Source organism: Anser cygnoides, chromosome 3 (assembly GCF_040182565.1).
Source record: "Anser cygnoides isolate HZ-2024a breed goose chromosome 3, Taihu_goose_T2T_genome, whole genome shotgun sequence".
Lineage (NCBI taxonomy): Eukaryota > Metazoa > Chordata > Aves > Anseriformes > Anatidae > Anser > Anser cygnoides.
The window spans coordinates 35,661,472-35,677,569 of NC_089875.1; the positions used below are offsets into that span (position 1 = coordinate 35,661,472).

At 39.7% G+C, this 16,098-nt stretch overlaps 2 protein-coding genes across 3 annotated transcripts in view; one reads left to right on the plus strand and one right to left on the minus strand.

Moving 5' to 3' along the window:
* The window catches only part of EIF2AK2 (eukaryotic translation initiation factor 2 alpha kinase 2), a 24,239-nt gene continuing 8,141 nt past the window's right edge, over nucleotides 1–16,098 (plus strand). The window contains exons 1-11 of one of the 2 annotated variants that reach the window (XM_013170695.3): nucleotides 1–91; nucleotides 1,368–1,499; nucleotides 4,253–4,367; nucleotides 5,432–5,616; nucleotides 9,022–9,148; nucleotides 10,847–10,920; nucleotides 11,696–11,780; nucleotides 13,128–13,162; nucleotides 13,331–13,444; nucleotides 14,406–14,525; nucleotides 15,810–15,917. In XM_013170695.3, the coding sequence (XP_013026149.2) occupies nucleotides 72–91; nucleotides 1,368–1,499; nucleotides 4,253–4,367; nucleotides 5,432–5,616; nucleotides 9,022–9,148; nucleotides 10,847–10,920; nucleotides 11,696–11,780; nucleotides 13,128–13,162; nucleotides 13,331–13,444; nucleotides 14,406–14,525; nucleotides 15,810–15,917 (1,115 nt within the window). In that variant the 5' untranslated portion in view covers nucleotides 1–71. Of the gene's footprint in view, nucleotides 92–432; nucleotides 723–1,367; nucleotides 1,500–4,252; nucleotides 4,368–5,431; nucleotides 5,617–9,021; nucleotides 9,149–10,846; nucleotides 10,921–11,695; nucleotides 11,781–13,127; nucleotides 13,163–13,330; nucleotides 13,445–14,405; nucleotides 14,526–15,809; nucleotides 15,918–16,098 lie in introns of those variants that run through there. The other variant, XM_048047750.2, reaches the window with a different exon arrangement.
* Nucleotides 8,982–16,098, minus strand: part of GPATCH11 (G-patch domain containing 11) — a 21,237-nt gene continuing 14,120 nt past the window's right edge. Inside the window, exon 9 of the mRNA XM_013170738.3 lies at nucleotides 8,982–9,101. The gene's annotated coding sequence lies outside the window, so the exon portion shown is untranslated. The remainder of the gene's footprint in view (nucleotides 9,102–16,098) is intronic.

Sequence of the window (16,098 nt, forward strand, 5' to 3'; positions counted from 1 at the left end):
TTTGGCATCGTCTCTAGAAGGTGGAAGACCACCTTTGTTAAATCAACACTTGTCAACACAGGAGGAATGTGATGAAGCAACATGCAAAAAGGTATGCTGATTTTTTTTTTCTTAATTAGCGGTAAGGCTTCATTTGGAATGATTTGTACTTACTGGTCAACTCATTAAAAAACTCCCTTGGGTGCAAAAGGGTAGGGGAGGGTAATAAAGGTGGTTAAGGGTGGAGGAAAAATTTACATAGAGAACTTACAGTAAAATGGGATGCAATAAAATAATACGACACAGTAAAATAATATCTAACCAAAAGGATAGCAACGGAGCTGAGAATTTGAAATGTATAAAAGGGAATACACTTTGTTATGGGGCCTAACTACAGTTTGGAATTCGTTTCCTTGGCAAGTTGCTCAAGACCACTGCAGCACTGAAGGAGAGGGGGGTGCTGCTGTGAACACCAAGAGTGGTTGGAGCTGTTACCGGCATGGGCGTGCTTGGCAGGGGACATGAACGTGTCGCCGGGCTAGTCAGAGAGGGAGAAGGGCTACCAAAACCCATCTGTATTTGGGAGAAGCTCGGGCGGCGTGTCGCTGCGCTTTCGCTTTCATTTCCAGCTGGGGGCCGGCGATGCTGGAGGAAAAGAAACTGGGCGGTGCAAAGCGGGCCGGGCCGGGCCAAGCGGGCCGCACTCCGGGCTGCGCAGCGGTGCCGAGCGGGTCGGAGCCCGGGTAATGGCGGCCGGGCCCGGGGGGCTGCGGCCTGCAGGGGCCCGGCCCGGGGGGGGTCGTGGGCAGCGCCGCGGGGCACGGGTTGTGTGGTGTTTATATTTATTTATTTGTTTATTTTTAGTCCCCGTTTAAATGATGTGCTTCTTGACTTATTCTTTACTGTCCTTCTGTAATTTTTTTTTCTCTGCTTCTCTTTCTCTCACTACCTATTTTAGCTATTGTCATTGCCATGGATTTATCTGTTGTATGTATCACTGAGCTTGACGGGCCTCACGTTTTGAAAGCATATGTTAAAATGTCTCTCGGTTCCACTCTGAAGGAATCGGTTTTAGTTCTGTCTGGAGAAATGGTTACTGATTTTTCTCGGGATTCAGTGAATGACTCAACCTTTTCTTGCCAAGAAATCTGTTAAGAAATCTTTCATAATCATTGTATTCACTGCTCTGCTTTCTAAACCTGTTATTCCAGTAAGTCTTCAAAACAGTAGCAAATCAACCACTTGAATTAGAACCTAGAAATTGTTTTCTACGAACTTTATCCTATTGGCAACATTTTATATTCTATATCACAGTAGTGGTCTGACAGAATTGAGGTTATCGCTGTACTAATGCGTGGAGGCTTAGACATGTCCTTCAATATTTACAGGGCCTTCATACTCAGATACTGTGTCAAGATGGAACGAGAGTGTATGGGCAAGATCAACAGTTACTGTCAAAAGAATAAATTACAGCTTGAATATGTCACCGTGGACAGGACAGGCCCATCTCATGATCCTGAGTAAGTTCACTATGCATGTCAATAACCATCAGGATTCTTGACAGAAATTGGGCAAAGGCTGTAGTCATAGAAGTTGATTGGTTGAAAGTGTATGTGTGGTAGAGAGCTGTATGAAAACACTGAGGGGTGGGTGGGTACAGAGGATGTCATGTGATGCACAGGGTTTAAGGAGAAAGCTCTTTTCAGAGTTAATGGCTGTTCATTGAGAGCAATAGCAATGCATATGTAACTGGTAACTGCATCGTATTTATGCTATGCATTTGTCATAGAATAATACTTCAGGAGGTGGGTGGATTGCAGCAAGTAGTTTATGGCATGCTAATTTAAGTGCTTTATTTTTTTATTTAGTTTTACAAAGTACAGAAATTATTTGTGATTTACATTGTTAATTTCTAAACAGAAAGTTTGTGCATATATTAATTGTTTGGGTACCAGGGTTCTTTCCCGTAAACTGTTTTGCTTTTATTTTTAGAGACAGTTACAAGTGATCAAATGTGTGTTGTTTTTTTAACACAAATATGGTGGTTTGCTGTTTTTTTCTTACCAGAGATCATAGATACCCACCATCTGTGATGTTTCCTTCTGTTTCTTTGCTAGTTTGCATGAAGACAAGTATCATGTTAATAATCATAGAATGGTTTGGGTTGGAAGCGACCTTAAAGATCATCTAATTCCAATGCCCCTGCCATGGGCAGGAATACCCTCCACTAGACCAGGTTGCTCAAACCAGTATGTTTCTTTAAGTTACCGTCTCCATGTTGCCAGAAAGCACTCTCTGTGCTGTTTTCTTTTTAGACCTGACCATAATCCCAGAGTAAATTATTAAGTATTATCTGGGTCTCCAATTTTGATCAATTTTTTTTCATGCAGCTCATGAAAGTAACCCTTATCACAGTGCTCACGCAGCTACATGTTCATGCTTAAAAAGGGATGGCATGGGACTAATAGAATTTGCATACATTTCAAATCTACTCATTTATTCAATTTTTTGCACTTTTCCATTCTTCTGTTATGTTCAAAAAATATAATTCAGCCAGCTGTCTTGTATCTGTACGTGGCGTGTGCTGTGATAGTGTTATCTAGAAAAATCCTGGATGACTTGGGCTGTTCTGAGGAGCAAAGTACACAGTGTTGTGCCACAATCATGAGTGCTGTATACTCCTTGGGTGCTCCTGTGGTGCTCTTTCAGAAATAATTTCTTTTATGCTTTTTTCTTTTTTGTATGCTGTTTTCTATATGTAAAGCATGCAGCAAACTGGTGTGCCTTGTCCTACTCTTTACCTCCTGAAAATCTCTTGTTAAGGCTTGTGTATGCAAAATTGCAGGCAATGTTTTGCATCACAGTCTGTTTTCCACCTAAACATTTCATGTATTCATTTATTTCTGGATGAGATACAATCTGGCTGAAAACAACCATGTGCTATTAACTCACTGTGTTGTGGTGGTCTGACCTCAGCTGGCAGCTAAACCCCCAGCCAGCCGCTCACTCACTCATCCTGCTGTATAACAGAGGGAATCAGAAGGACAAAAGTGAGAAAAACTTGAGATACAGAAAATTTAGTGAGGCAAAGCTGTGTGTGCAAGCAAAGCAAAATTCTGTCACTGTTTCCCATCAGGAGGCAGACGTTTAGCCATTTCCAGGAAAGCAGGGCTTCATCATGCTTAATGGTTACTTGAGAGGGCAGATGTCATAATCCCAAATGCCCTGCTTCCTCCTACTTTCCCCCAGCTTTTATTGCTGAGCCACATGGGATGGGATGGGGTACTCCTTTGGTTAGGTGGGGTCAGCTGTCCTGGCTGTGTCCCCTCCCAACTTCTTGTGCACCCCAGTCTCCTCGCTGGTAGGGCAGAGTGAGAAACAGAAAAGGCTTTGCCTTTTTTGCAAGCACTGCTCAGCAATAGCCAAAATGCTATCAATTCTGTTTCCATCACAAATCCAGAACACAGCACCGTGCAAGCTTCTGTGGAAAAAAAAAATTTGCCAGCCCAACCTGATTGAGTACAGTCACTCTTGAGCTGACTTTTCCTGGTCTGACTCACTGCGCTGCTGCTTCAGAAGCAGTGCATAAATAGTTGTGTGCCAGAGGTGGAGAGGATCAGTGGCTGAGTGTTAGAAGGGCGGGACTGGTTGGTCTTTTGGGGGAAATGGCAGCAGGGAATTATGCTGGAGTTGAAGTGACTGCACAATCCCATGTTGCATCTCTGATGTGCCTCTGTTCTTTTTTTGAGACCCAAAGTGGCCAAAAGGGACTGCCTTTAAACCTGGGTCTCGTGAAGCACCAAATGCATTTTTTGCACTAAGCAGTGTAGGTAGCACTATATCAAAGGTGAATGTAATATCATTTCTGGATGCATGAAATCAAGATTAGCTGATCTTTTCCCTTCATATGGTTTTGCAGCTCTGAGATACGTTATGGTGGTAGGGCTTCACAACCTTGCCTTGTAACAATGCTGACCTTATGCATTCTTTAGTAATTTTGCTTATAAAAGGAGTTAAACATTTAGAAACACTGTTAGAGCAAATAAAGAATATGCAGTTGTGATTAGGGAGGTAAAATTTTTACAAGTATTTATACTACAGATTTGTGATAACCTAGAGTAAGATGTAATAAAAACATGCGAATGCTCAAATACCTCCACAGGTAGTTTATAGTGCTTTGCACATAATAAAAATAAAGTTGAATCTGAAAAGGTGTTTAAGTGTTTATGAGACAAAATCTAACAATGTTACAGAAAAGTCTCCTTTGTTGCAGGTTCAAGGTGATGGTTAAAATAAACAATGTAGAATATGGCATGGGCACTGCTAAATCTAAGAAGGAAGCAAGAGCAGTAGCAGCAAAAAACACATGGGAAATGATTGAACAAGAGGTGAGTAAACTGTATGACGTGTGTATTTCTTTTGCTAGTAAAGGTTAAAGATGATTCTCTAAAAGTAGCAAATAAAATAGCAATGTTTAATTTGGAAGAGATTCTAATTACTTAGTTATATTGTCTTTGTCCTGTTTTATTCAGTGTTTTTCAACTTTTTACCACTGAACTATTTGCCTTATTATTCTACTACTGGGTATTATCAAGAGTATTTTCTCCTGTTGTGTTATAGAAGGAGGAGGAAATTTGTTTGCCTCTGTTAAGCTGCATTGGCATGTGATGGCTGTTGAGCCTTCAGAATGTCTTCAGAACATTTGCAGGCTATTATTCAGTGTGTCTGTTGCCACTTTACTCATAAAATATCTTAATTCCGTTTGATCTGTTTAGTCTTTGTTTCTCGGTCATTATATTCTTTATGGCATAGTTGATTCTAAACTGCCTCGATTTTTTTTAGGTTTGAATTTTGTTCCTTGTTTCTGCCAGGTGTTTTTTGGTAACCATTCTCTAATTTACTTTTTGGCTCTGAATGCTTCTTAGCACCTTTTGAGTGAAATCTTCCCTTACCTGTTTGCATTATTTTACCATGTCACCGTCTTTATTTTAACACAAATGCTAATATATTACAAATGCTGCCTAATCAGGAGACACCTCACACAAGCCCTACTTTCTCCTCTTGTACGTGCACAGGAGCATTTACAGCCCTTGCTAATGGCAGCATCAGCAGCTTTCTGCTGCCATCCATTTACTTGGCTCTGAGGTGGTGAGAAAATTCAGAAAACAGTACTTTTTTTATGAAACATTTCACTGTTCATTCACTGCCTTTTGTTAAAGGAAGTGGGGACATTGGTGATAGGTTGTTAAACACACAGGTGCAATACTTTGAAAACTGGGTTTATGTTTGTTTGGAAATCCAGAATGTAATAATTGGTGGCTGTTCTCTGAATTTCTTATAAATATTTTGAAATGCTAACAAACCTTGCAGCTATATTCGTTTTCATGCACTGTTTATCTTATGCTAATTTAATTAAGCTTAAGTTTTTTAAGTTACCTTTTCTGTTTTACAGCAAAATGGTCTTTCAAATATGCAAGCTCCAGAGCAAATGATGTCTCCAGTGACCTCACCATGTGGACCAGCTGTGGATGTGCGACTTGCAGTTGACTATGTCAGCCGACTAAATGAGTACTCACAGAAGACATTGCAAGTAGTTGATTACAACACAAACCGTGCTGGAGATGCCCATGAGCCCACGTAAGATATACTTAGTGTTCTTATTTGCTTTTAGTACTTTGCATTTGTTAACACTACCGTTAGTTAAAAACTAGGATCTGTGCGGGTTACCGTTTGGAACACTGAGATTAACCCAAGGGATGGCACGTCACCGTCTGAGGGTGGCAAGGCTAATGGGAACATCTGTGCCACTCCGGGGAGTGCTGCAGGTTCAGGAGCACATCTGAAATGCTTGTATACCAGTGCATGCAGCAGGAGGAACAAATGGGATGAACTGGGATCTTTGGTCCCTTCCCAGAGCTATGAAATCACTGGGATTAGTGAGGCTTGGTGGGATGAGTCCTATGACTGGAGTGCTGGGATGGAGGGCTATGGGCTCTTCAGGAGGGACAGGCAAGACAGGTGAGGTGGAGGCGTTGTGCTGTACGTAAAAGAGAGATCAGACTGTACAGCCTTTGCTGTTAGGGACATCATGGCAGAGAGCCTCTGGGTGAGGATTAAGGGGATAGATAGCAAAGCGGATGATGTCCTGGGTGTCTGCTATCAACTGCCCGCCCAGGACGATGGCACCGATGAGCTTTTCTTTAGGCAGTTAGGAGAAATCTTGGGATCGGTTGCCCTCATCCTTCTGGGAGATTTCAACTTCCTAGTCATAAACCAAGAATATCATACTGCTGTGACAAGTCTAGGAAATCCCTAAAGCACGTTGCAGATAACTTCCAGTCACAAGTGCTGAGGGAGCCCTCCTGGATGTGTTGTTTGAGAATAGGGAAGGCCTTGTGGGAGAGGTGATGGTAGGTGGCTGTCTTGGCTGCAATGATCATGAATTGGTTGAGTTCAAAATGTTTGGTGTAAGGAGAAAAAAGGTCAGTAGAATTGCCACCCTGGACTTTGAGAGACCAAACTTTACGCTTCTTGGGGAGGGGAGCTAGTTAGCAATGTCCCCTGGGAATCTGCCCTAGAGGGCTTAGGGGTCCATGTGAGCTAGTCGTTCTTCAGGAACCACCTTTTAAAAGCCCAGGAGCAGGCAATCCCATTGTGTTGCAAGTCAAGCAAGCAGGGCAGAAGACCAGCTTGGCTGAACAGAGAAATCCTCCTGGAACTAGGGCAAGAAACAGAAAAATATGACATCTGGAAGCAAGGTCTGGGTTCACAGGGAGAGTATAGAGCTGCAGTTTGCATCTGCAGAGAGAAAACAAGAAAAGCTAAAGCTCAGCTTGAGTTGACACTGGCCACTGTGGCTTCAGATAACAAAAAAGCTTTTTTCAAATGTGTCAACAGCAAGAGGAGGTCAAAGGAAAACATTGTACTGAGAGTTGATGCAGGTGATCACCGAACAAGTAAAGCTGAGGAAAAGGCAGATGTATTTAATGATTTAATGCCTTTTTCCACCTCGGTATTGCACAGTAACAACAAATCTTGGGCTGCCCAGACATCAGAGTTGGAGGACCATGACTGAGGAGTAGTGATGTTCCACCTGTGGTCACTGAAATTGTAAGAGAACAGTTGTATGAGCTCAACATTCATAAGTCCATGAGGCCAGATGGGATTCAGCCCAGAGTACTGAAGGAATTAGCAGATGTCGTAGCCGGACCCTTCTCAACAATTTACCGAAGTTCATGGGAGTCCAGGCAGGTCCCTGCTGCGTGGAAGCTAGCCAACATTACACCCATCTACAGAAAGGGCACGAGAGAAGACCCAGGAAGCTGCAGACCTGTTAGTCTAACATCAGTCCCTGGAAAAGTTATGGAGAAAATTATCCTGGGGGATACTGAAAGGTATTTAAAGACCAAAGCTATTATCTCACCTAGTCAATATGGGTTCATCAAGGGAAAGTCCTACCTTAGTAATTTGATCTCCTTCTGTGATAAGGTCACCCTCTTGGTGGATGAAGGGAAGACAGTGGACATAATCTGTCTGGATTTCAGTGAGGCCTTTGATGCTGTCCCTCACAGCATCTTTTGGCCTAATCGTCCAACCGTGAGATGACCAGGTTCACTCTACCCTGAGTGATGAGCTGGTTCGGTGGTAGAGCTCAAAGGGTTGTAGTGAATGGGGCAGCGTCTGGCTTGCAGCCAGTCACCAGCAGTGTTCCCCAGGGCTCAGTCCTAGGTCCAGTTGTGTTCAACATTTCCATGGTCTGGATGCAGGAGTGGGGTGCATCCTCAGCCAGTTTGCGGATGGTACTAAGCCGGGAGGTGCTGCTGACTCCCTGGAGGGACAAGAGGCCTTGCAAAGGGATCTAGACAGGTTGGAGCACTGGGCGATTAGCAAGGCATGAAGTTCAGCAAAGGAAAATGCTGGACACTGGTACAGACTGGGAGACAAGTGGCCAGAGGGCAGCTCAGCAGAAAGGGATGTGGGGTTGCTGGTCGCAACAGGCTCAGTGTGAGCCAGCAGCGTGCCCTGGCAGCCAAGAGGGCAAACCCCACTTTGGGATACATTAGACACAGTGTAGCCAGCCGGTGAAGACGGGGTTTTAGGAAACATTTCTTTACTACGAAGACGGTCAAACACTGCAACAGGCTTCCTTGTGATGTGGTTGATGCGCCATGCCTGTCAGTGTTCAACAGGCATTTGGATAATGCCCTCAATAACGTGCTTTAACTTTTGGTTAGCCCTGAAGTGGTCAGGCAGTTGGATGTGATGCTCTTTGAAGGTCCCTTCCAACTGAACTGTTCTGGTCTGTTCTATTCTGAACGGTGTTAAATGAATCTTTAGAAATATAGTAAAAATTTGGAGGTAATCTAGAGAGAATCTAGCGGGGGGCCATTAAGGTGGTTAGAGGGTTGGACAATAAGATGTAAGAGGAGAGGCTAACAGGACTCAGTCTGTTCAGCTGGGAGAAGACATGGCATGATGATAAAAGTCAGTGTTGGTAAACTGTCACTTATTCTGGTTGCTCTGGCATCTTTGTGGACTTCTCAGCATATATTTCAAAGACCCCTAAGAACCAAGCGCCAAGGAGAGCCTGCCTATGTCTCCTTCTGTATGCATAGCAGTCAGTGAATTGTACAAATATTCCAGTTAATGACAGCTGAAGGCTGATAAAGAATACGTGCATGTTTTAACTGTCTGGACAGTATGCTGGAAAACTCTGTTCCCCTGCAATATCAGTCCTTATGAAACTTAAAATTCAGATAATTTGAGATCATCTGTACCCATGATACGATGTTTTGAGGAGTTCAACCTTAAAAAAAAAAGTGTTAAATACTCACTTCGAAATATATATATATTATCTGAAGACACATAAAATTAGTTATCTACCATTATTAATTATATTAAACATATTGAAAATACTCCCCTGAAGATGTATATTTCAGCTTTTCATTCTGTAATGTCAACTGACTGTAGTGCTTTAAATCATTAAATTGAGACTTGTCAGACAGGATGTAAGGAGAGTTTATTCTCTGTTGTATTTTACAGGTTTTATAGTAGCTGCACAATTAGTGGTCACGTTTATGGACGTGGTACTGGAAACTCTGTAGGTGCTGCAAAACAAGCCGCTGCAAAAGAAGCATATGAGAAGCTACGTGAGCTTGAATCTCTAAGAGTATGTGCTATATTTAGCCTTAAGACAGAAATTAAATTCTTTTGTCTTTAGTCTTTGAAATGGACTTATTTATTTTGTTTCAAAGCATATAACATAGATTCCACTTACGATGAAAAAAATCCTTCTTAAGTTGGTTGGGTTACAGGATTCTGTTGGTAACATTTATGTTGTGCTTTTATGTTCAATTGCTGAATTTAAAAAAAAAATAATCTCACAGCTGATATCTCTAATTGTTTATTTCAGAACATGGTCTGTTACATTGCTATTCAAGGGTGTGTGTATATTAAACATTTTTGATTCCTGCCTGCTCTAATATCACAGAATTACAGGGGTTGGAAGGGACCTTGAAAGATCATCGGGTCCAACCCCCCTGCCAAAGCAGATTCCTTAGAGCAGGCTGCCCAGGTAGGTGTCCAGGCGGGCCTTGAATATCTCCAGAGAAGGAGTTATTTTGCTCTCTGAAGTATTGCCAAGTGACTGGCTGTAAGCGCAAATCTCCTACTGCCTTCTATTGGATTAATAATCTTGGAAGTGTGAGACAGGCAAAAGCAGGAATTAGAATCAAAAGAGCTTGACTTCTGTGATGTCCCAAGGATGATTCCAGTGAAGCAGTTGCTAACACCATCCTCTAGAGAGGAGAGCTGTTGTCTTCATGACAGCCATCATATTTCCATAGATGCACAAAAGTACCCGAATTCTAATAGTAATCCAAAATCAATTTCTGAAGTACGCAGAGCAGTACATACGAACTAATTTAAGTGAAGGGAAGGCAGCACAGAGGAGGAAAAATCTTTTTGACTTTATGTACTTATTTTTTCCATCATTTAACAGTTTACTGTGGATTTTAAAAGCCTTGTTGTTGTTTTAAAGTTAACTACCTATTTAGAGTAGTCTGTTTAAGCTCTAGGATCCTCCTTTAATATTGTAATATTCTGTCAGCTCATGGCTCTTCACATTTTCATTGTAGTCTGACATCTACTGCCTGAAGCAGAAACTCTCTAGCAATTATTGTAAATGCAGAGTGGGCTGTTTTGTTGTCCTTGTAATTGTCATGCTATGTGTCTTCATTCCTGGTGGTATCCGTGTAAGAAACAAAATATAACTAAATCTACATATTAGCAAAAAGTAGAAAGGCCCAGTGTATTTCTGAATTGATTATTTTTATATATATTATTGAAGTATAAACTCTTAGAGTTTTACTTTTTGTCAGGTTATGATCTGTAACAATTGTAGGTGTTGCTTTTAATGTTACATTATCAGCTTTCACACTGAAAACATTTAACTGTCTTTTTGTACAGAGTCATAGTTAGATTTTCAGTTATGCTGATTACGTATACCAAAGCTTACATACATCTCATTTTTCACAGACAACTGCTGCGCAGTAAACAATGGAAATGTTTGCTTTTAATAATTGTTACTCTTTTCTTAATTTTTAATAGGTCCTAGACTCTACTTCTCCAAATGTGTCTGTATAATCATGCTCACTGTGAGAGGGCCTGGTTTTTCACTAGGCTAGGTGGAAGTTGGGCAGATGCCTTTCTTATGCAGTTTTTTGAATGTTCCGTGCTGCTATCAGCTTCCGCTTAGGACCTTGTAATCTTCCTTCCCCCATCTTAGATGGGCTTTTTTTTTTTTTTTTTTCTCCAAGGATTTGTTATGTGATTTTGCTACCCGTTCTCCTTTTTTTTTTTTTTTCAGACAGGAAGTGAAAAATCTATCACCAGTTCTTCAGTTAGTGAACCTAATTCCACTGGAGAGTCAGTTCAGTCTGGGTAAGTAGAGTTCATTGATAATGTGATAGTGATAAAGTGTATTTACTAATTTTATATCTCATTCTAAATAATATTTGCCCTAGTTTCTTTATTGAATAGTTCTATCAGAGGCATTTTTATTGCAACAGAAAAGGAACAAAGCTACACCAGTCAGTTGTATTATTTCATGACATTTCTAACACTCATTCTCCTATTGTGACACTCTTGTAAAATTCGGTGTAACTCACTTTTAGTACTTTTCTATGCTCCACATTCTGATTTCTTTTTTTTTTTTTTCCTTTTTCATTCTCCATAAATCTTCATTTCCAACAAAGGGAAAATTTGCTTAACAAAAGAAAATGAACATGCATAATGTTTCATTTGTAATTTGGGAACCTTAGGTCAAGCCTTTCATGCCTAGCAGTGTATGGTGGTAGTGCTGCTTTCACTTCTTTTATATTCTTCATGGCATTGTAAAGCAAGCTGATACATACAATACTAGAAGTGGCTGCACTGTATTGAAATAAACTTCTGTATTTAAACTTTTAAAATAAAGGATATCATATATTTTAGATTTTACAGAAATAGAGAAATACATTACAAAATGTTACTTTTTTATTAGCTCTCCTACATAAAGTTTTGTAGTTTAAATTAGTCATGGTGGTTAATGCTTACTCAGGTCTTGCTTTTAAAAACTTGTATGACTTCTGTGTTTCTTTTTTTTAAATTCTAGGAAGCATTTTATTAGTTTATGATTACTTTCACCTAAAATGAGAGTATTGTTTTTCCATAATAGGGGTATTCACTTTGAAGACTCAAATACAGACTTGGTAGAAAAAATGAGACACATGTTGCCATCTGAAAAGGCTTCACCTTTGCAGGTAAAGTAAAAAGATGGTCTTTCTCATATTTTAGACCCTGAATAGAACAAGCTTCTTGCCAGAGTGAAGCATCAGTTTCCTCCTTTACTGCTAATTACTAGAAAATGTTTGAGCATTTTTTCTAGGAATATTAAGTACCTTCTTACTATTATCCATTATCATTTACTTATTTACTGTGGACCCAGTTTATGCATCATGGATTACATGGGCTTGTACTAGTGAGAAGGGTGATCAAACTAAGCTCATTTTTTTTTTTTGTGGGAAAAATGATGTCATACATAAATTGTGTGAATAATTTAAGATATGGCATCAGTCTTATTTCTTCCATGGAATAACCTGAGTTGGAAGGGACTCAAAAGGATTGAGTCCAACTACTGGCTCCACACAGGACCATCTAAAAATCAAACCATGTGTCTGAGAGCGTTGTCTAAACGCTTCTTGAACTCCATTAGGCTCGGTGCTGTGACCACTGCCCTGGGGAGCCTGTCCCAGTGCCCGACCACCCCCTAACACCCAGCCTGACCCTCCTCTGTCCCAGCTCCACGCCATTCCCCTGCGTCCTGTCGCTGTCCCCAGAGAGCAGAGCTCAGCACCTGCCCCTCCACTCCCCGTGTGAAGAAGCTGCAGGCTGCCATGAGGCCTCCCCTCAGTCTCTTTAGACCGAACAAACCAAGGGACCTCAGCTGCTCCTCGTATGTCTTGCCATCTAGACCCTTCACCGTCTTTGTTGCCCTCCTTTGGACACTCTCTAATAGTTTTATGTCCTTCTTACATTGTGGTGCCCAAAACTGCACACACTACTTGAGGTGGGGCAGCACCAGTGCAGAGCAGAGCGGGACAATCCCTTCCCTCGACCAGTTAGCAGTGCCATGCCTGATGCGCCTCAGCAAACAGTTGGTCCTTTCAGCTGCCAGGGCACACTGTTCACTCATATTCATTTTGCCATTGACTAAAACCCCCAGATCTCTTTCTGGGGGCTGCTGTCCAGCCCCTCGTCCCCCAGTCTGCACGTATATCCAAGACTACTCCTACCCAGGTGCAGAATCCAGCACTTGCTCTTGTTAAATTTCATGTGGTTGGTGATTGCCCTGCCCTGTAATTGGTCAAGATATCTCTACAAGGCCTCTCTACCCTCGAGGGAGTCAGCAGCTCCTCCTAATTTACTATCATCTGTAAACTTACTATGCATTTGAGTCCTGTGTTGTTTATATATGAGTCCTACTTTTTATATAAGGTATGAACACATTTATAGACAGATGCTATATACATTTTCAAGTGCATTTTAAACTAATTATAGTGAAAATATTCAGGATATCTTAGTTGCCATTGTTTCTCTTTTTCATGTAGAGAATTGGACAAAATTCTGCCATGAAATCCACGAGGTATGTATTTAGTTCTAGATCACTATCTTCCATAAACTACACTACATACCACTTGGCTGTTTTTTATATCTAGCAAAGAAATGTCACCATTGTGTGGTACATTTCTTTTTTCTTGTCATGTATTAGAAAAACAGCTTCTTATAAATTTTGCTTTTATCCCTGTTAAAGAAAATTGGCAGCTAATTTCAATAACGCAAATAACAAAGAAGAAAAAAAGATGTCCGATTCAAACAAAAGCTTGCCAAATACCAGTGAGGAAAATGAATACACTGCGGATGAAAGGTAAGAAGGATTTTTTTAATAAGACCTGTATAGCAAGTACAGTATGTAGTGGTCTAGATTTGTTTATTTATAATAGAATGTGAGAGAATATTGCTGTAATACCTACCTCAAACCCTCCTCTCAGCTTTATTACTGAGTATGGAAGATCCCTTTGGTTAGTTTGGGTCATCTGCCTGGTTGTGTCCCTTCCCTAATCTCTTGCACACCCCTAGTCAATTCATTTGTGGCAGGGCAGGGTGAGAAACAGAGAAGGCCTGTATGCTGTGCAAGCACTGTTCAGCAACAGCTAAAATTAGTGTTATCAGCAGTGTTTTCATCACAAATCAAAACCACAGCACCATATGAGTGGCATGAAGAAAGATAACTGCATCACAGTCAGGCCCTGTACAAATAAAGAAAATTTGTTCTTATTATGTTGCTATATGAAAAAAAAAAAAGGAACTGCAGCGGAACTTTGTTTTACAAATACTTAAAAAGGCAGACAGCAAACGTTTTGAGATTGTGGTTCGTGAAATGTTTGTGAAAATGACCCTTTTCTATGCTCAAAATTAATATGTAGGAGTGATTTCCTTCAAGTTTATTTTGGCTGGTACAGAACAAGACTTGAATTCAGAATCTGGATGAGTTTCTCATCCATAGGTATAGGCACTCAGAGGAAGTACTACATTTCCCATTCTGTATAAATTTTGAAATATTTACCAGAAGTAGGGTTTGGAACTCATTTTTTTACGTTTCAGGTGAGAGCTGCAACGATGTGTTATAGGGCTGCTTTCCCTTGTGTGTGTTTGTTGTTTGTTTGTTTTTTAATTTTCAAGATTATGATTTAGACCTGTGTATGTATTGAGTGATCCCTGTAGAATGATATTTCAGCAGATATTATTAAGCCTGTTGGGATCATTTCTATATCTTTATTTAATGCTAAGTATACTCCAGTTGGATATGTATCATTTTTCTTTTTAAGGTTTCTTAAAGACTATAAAAATATAGAGCCTATTGGTCAAGGTGGTTTTGGGAATGTTTTCAAAGCAACAGCAAAGACTGACGAGATAACCTATGCAGTCAAGCGAGTTGAGCTTAAAAAGTAAGTACTGTATATTGACTTTTTTTTAAGACATCCTTAATCAAGTTTTTCATAGTTTTTTGTTTGTTTGTTTGTTTTTGATGGCCTTTTGGGGAACCAGGAGTTGGACTCAGTGGTCCTCATGGGTCCCTTCCAATTCGGACATCCTATGATTCCATGATTGTCTTTTTTAATAATCCTTGGAGCATTTAAGGAATTTTCATTATTAACTGTCTTTCTGGTATTTATTTCTGGTATTTTCTGGTATATTAACTGTCTTTCTTTATTTCGGTGTAAAGCTGAAAACTGCATGCAACTCTTTATTTTTGCAATCACTCAAATAACTTGGCATACAGCTGTAAGAAAATAGATTTATTATGTTCTACTTTCCCTAAGTACACTTGTACAGAATTTTTATGATTTCTGGTTGTTAGTATTGTAGAATGTGTTTGAAGAAAATTTGCTGATTAATAAAAACATTGAAAGCAGCAATGTTACTTTTGACAGGTTACCTTGTCTGAAAATTTACATATCCGTAATACATACTGACAATAATTAGGGAAAATGGAGAAAAATGAAAGTAATACATTTTGTGGTTTGTAATTGGAAAATACTTCACATATAATTTATATATAAATAATATAAATATATAATGTGAAGAGTGACCCATGTTGCTACATTACTTGTCCTTTATAATAATCTCCACACAGAATAAAGATCTTAATTTTTTTTAAGTAATTTTTTTCAACTAGAGTATTTAAGAGTACTGGTAGAGTACTTAATCAGCAGCTGAAAAACTTGCATTTCTTTTATGTAATCTATTCAGAAAAAATAAAATTGTTCTCTATGAAATCATAACTTAAATTTGGAAATAGTTGTCCCTTACATTGTGTAACTGCCCTTCAAATTCTTGTATTCTTCACAGATGTGTATTATTTTCATTTTTATTACAGTATTTGAAGAATCTATAAAATGTTTTTTTAGTAAAAAGTGCTAGTCTTCACTGTGCAATTTAACAAGAAGTGTAGGCCAATTACAGCAATAGTTCTTCATGAGTATTTAAACACTTGTATATGTAAACAAACCTTTTTCAGCATTGTTCAGCGGAATTTTGATTTCTAAAAAAAAAATATAGATTTTTTTTACCTTCTAAGAACATTCCATTATTTTTCAGAATCAATGCAAAACTGTCTGAACATTGCTACTTAAATAGTTTTATTTAACTCAATATTTAATTTTTGTAGGGAAATATCATTTGTTTTGAAATATTTGTTTTGTTTGAGATTTTTTTTCTTCTCCAAACAGGAAAGAAAAGCGTGAAGTACAAGGACTTGCAGGACTTCAACATGAAAACATAGTGCGGTATTATTGTAGCTGGGAAGGGCTTGACTATGTGACTTATCCAGACTCAAGGTAACTACAAAACAGTAGTTTGCACTCGCAAATGTGTTTTCCATAGTGAATTTTGTGTTGTTAAAAGAAAAGCTGATCACTGTTTATACACCATTACACAAATACAAATGCTTATGTGTAGTTTCTTAATTATTGTTAGGAGAAAAAACACAGTACTCTTGAGCAGCAGGTGGTTTATAAT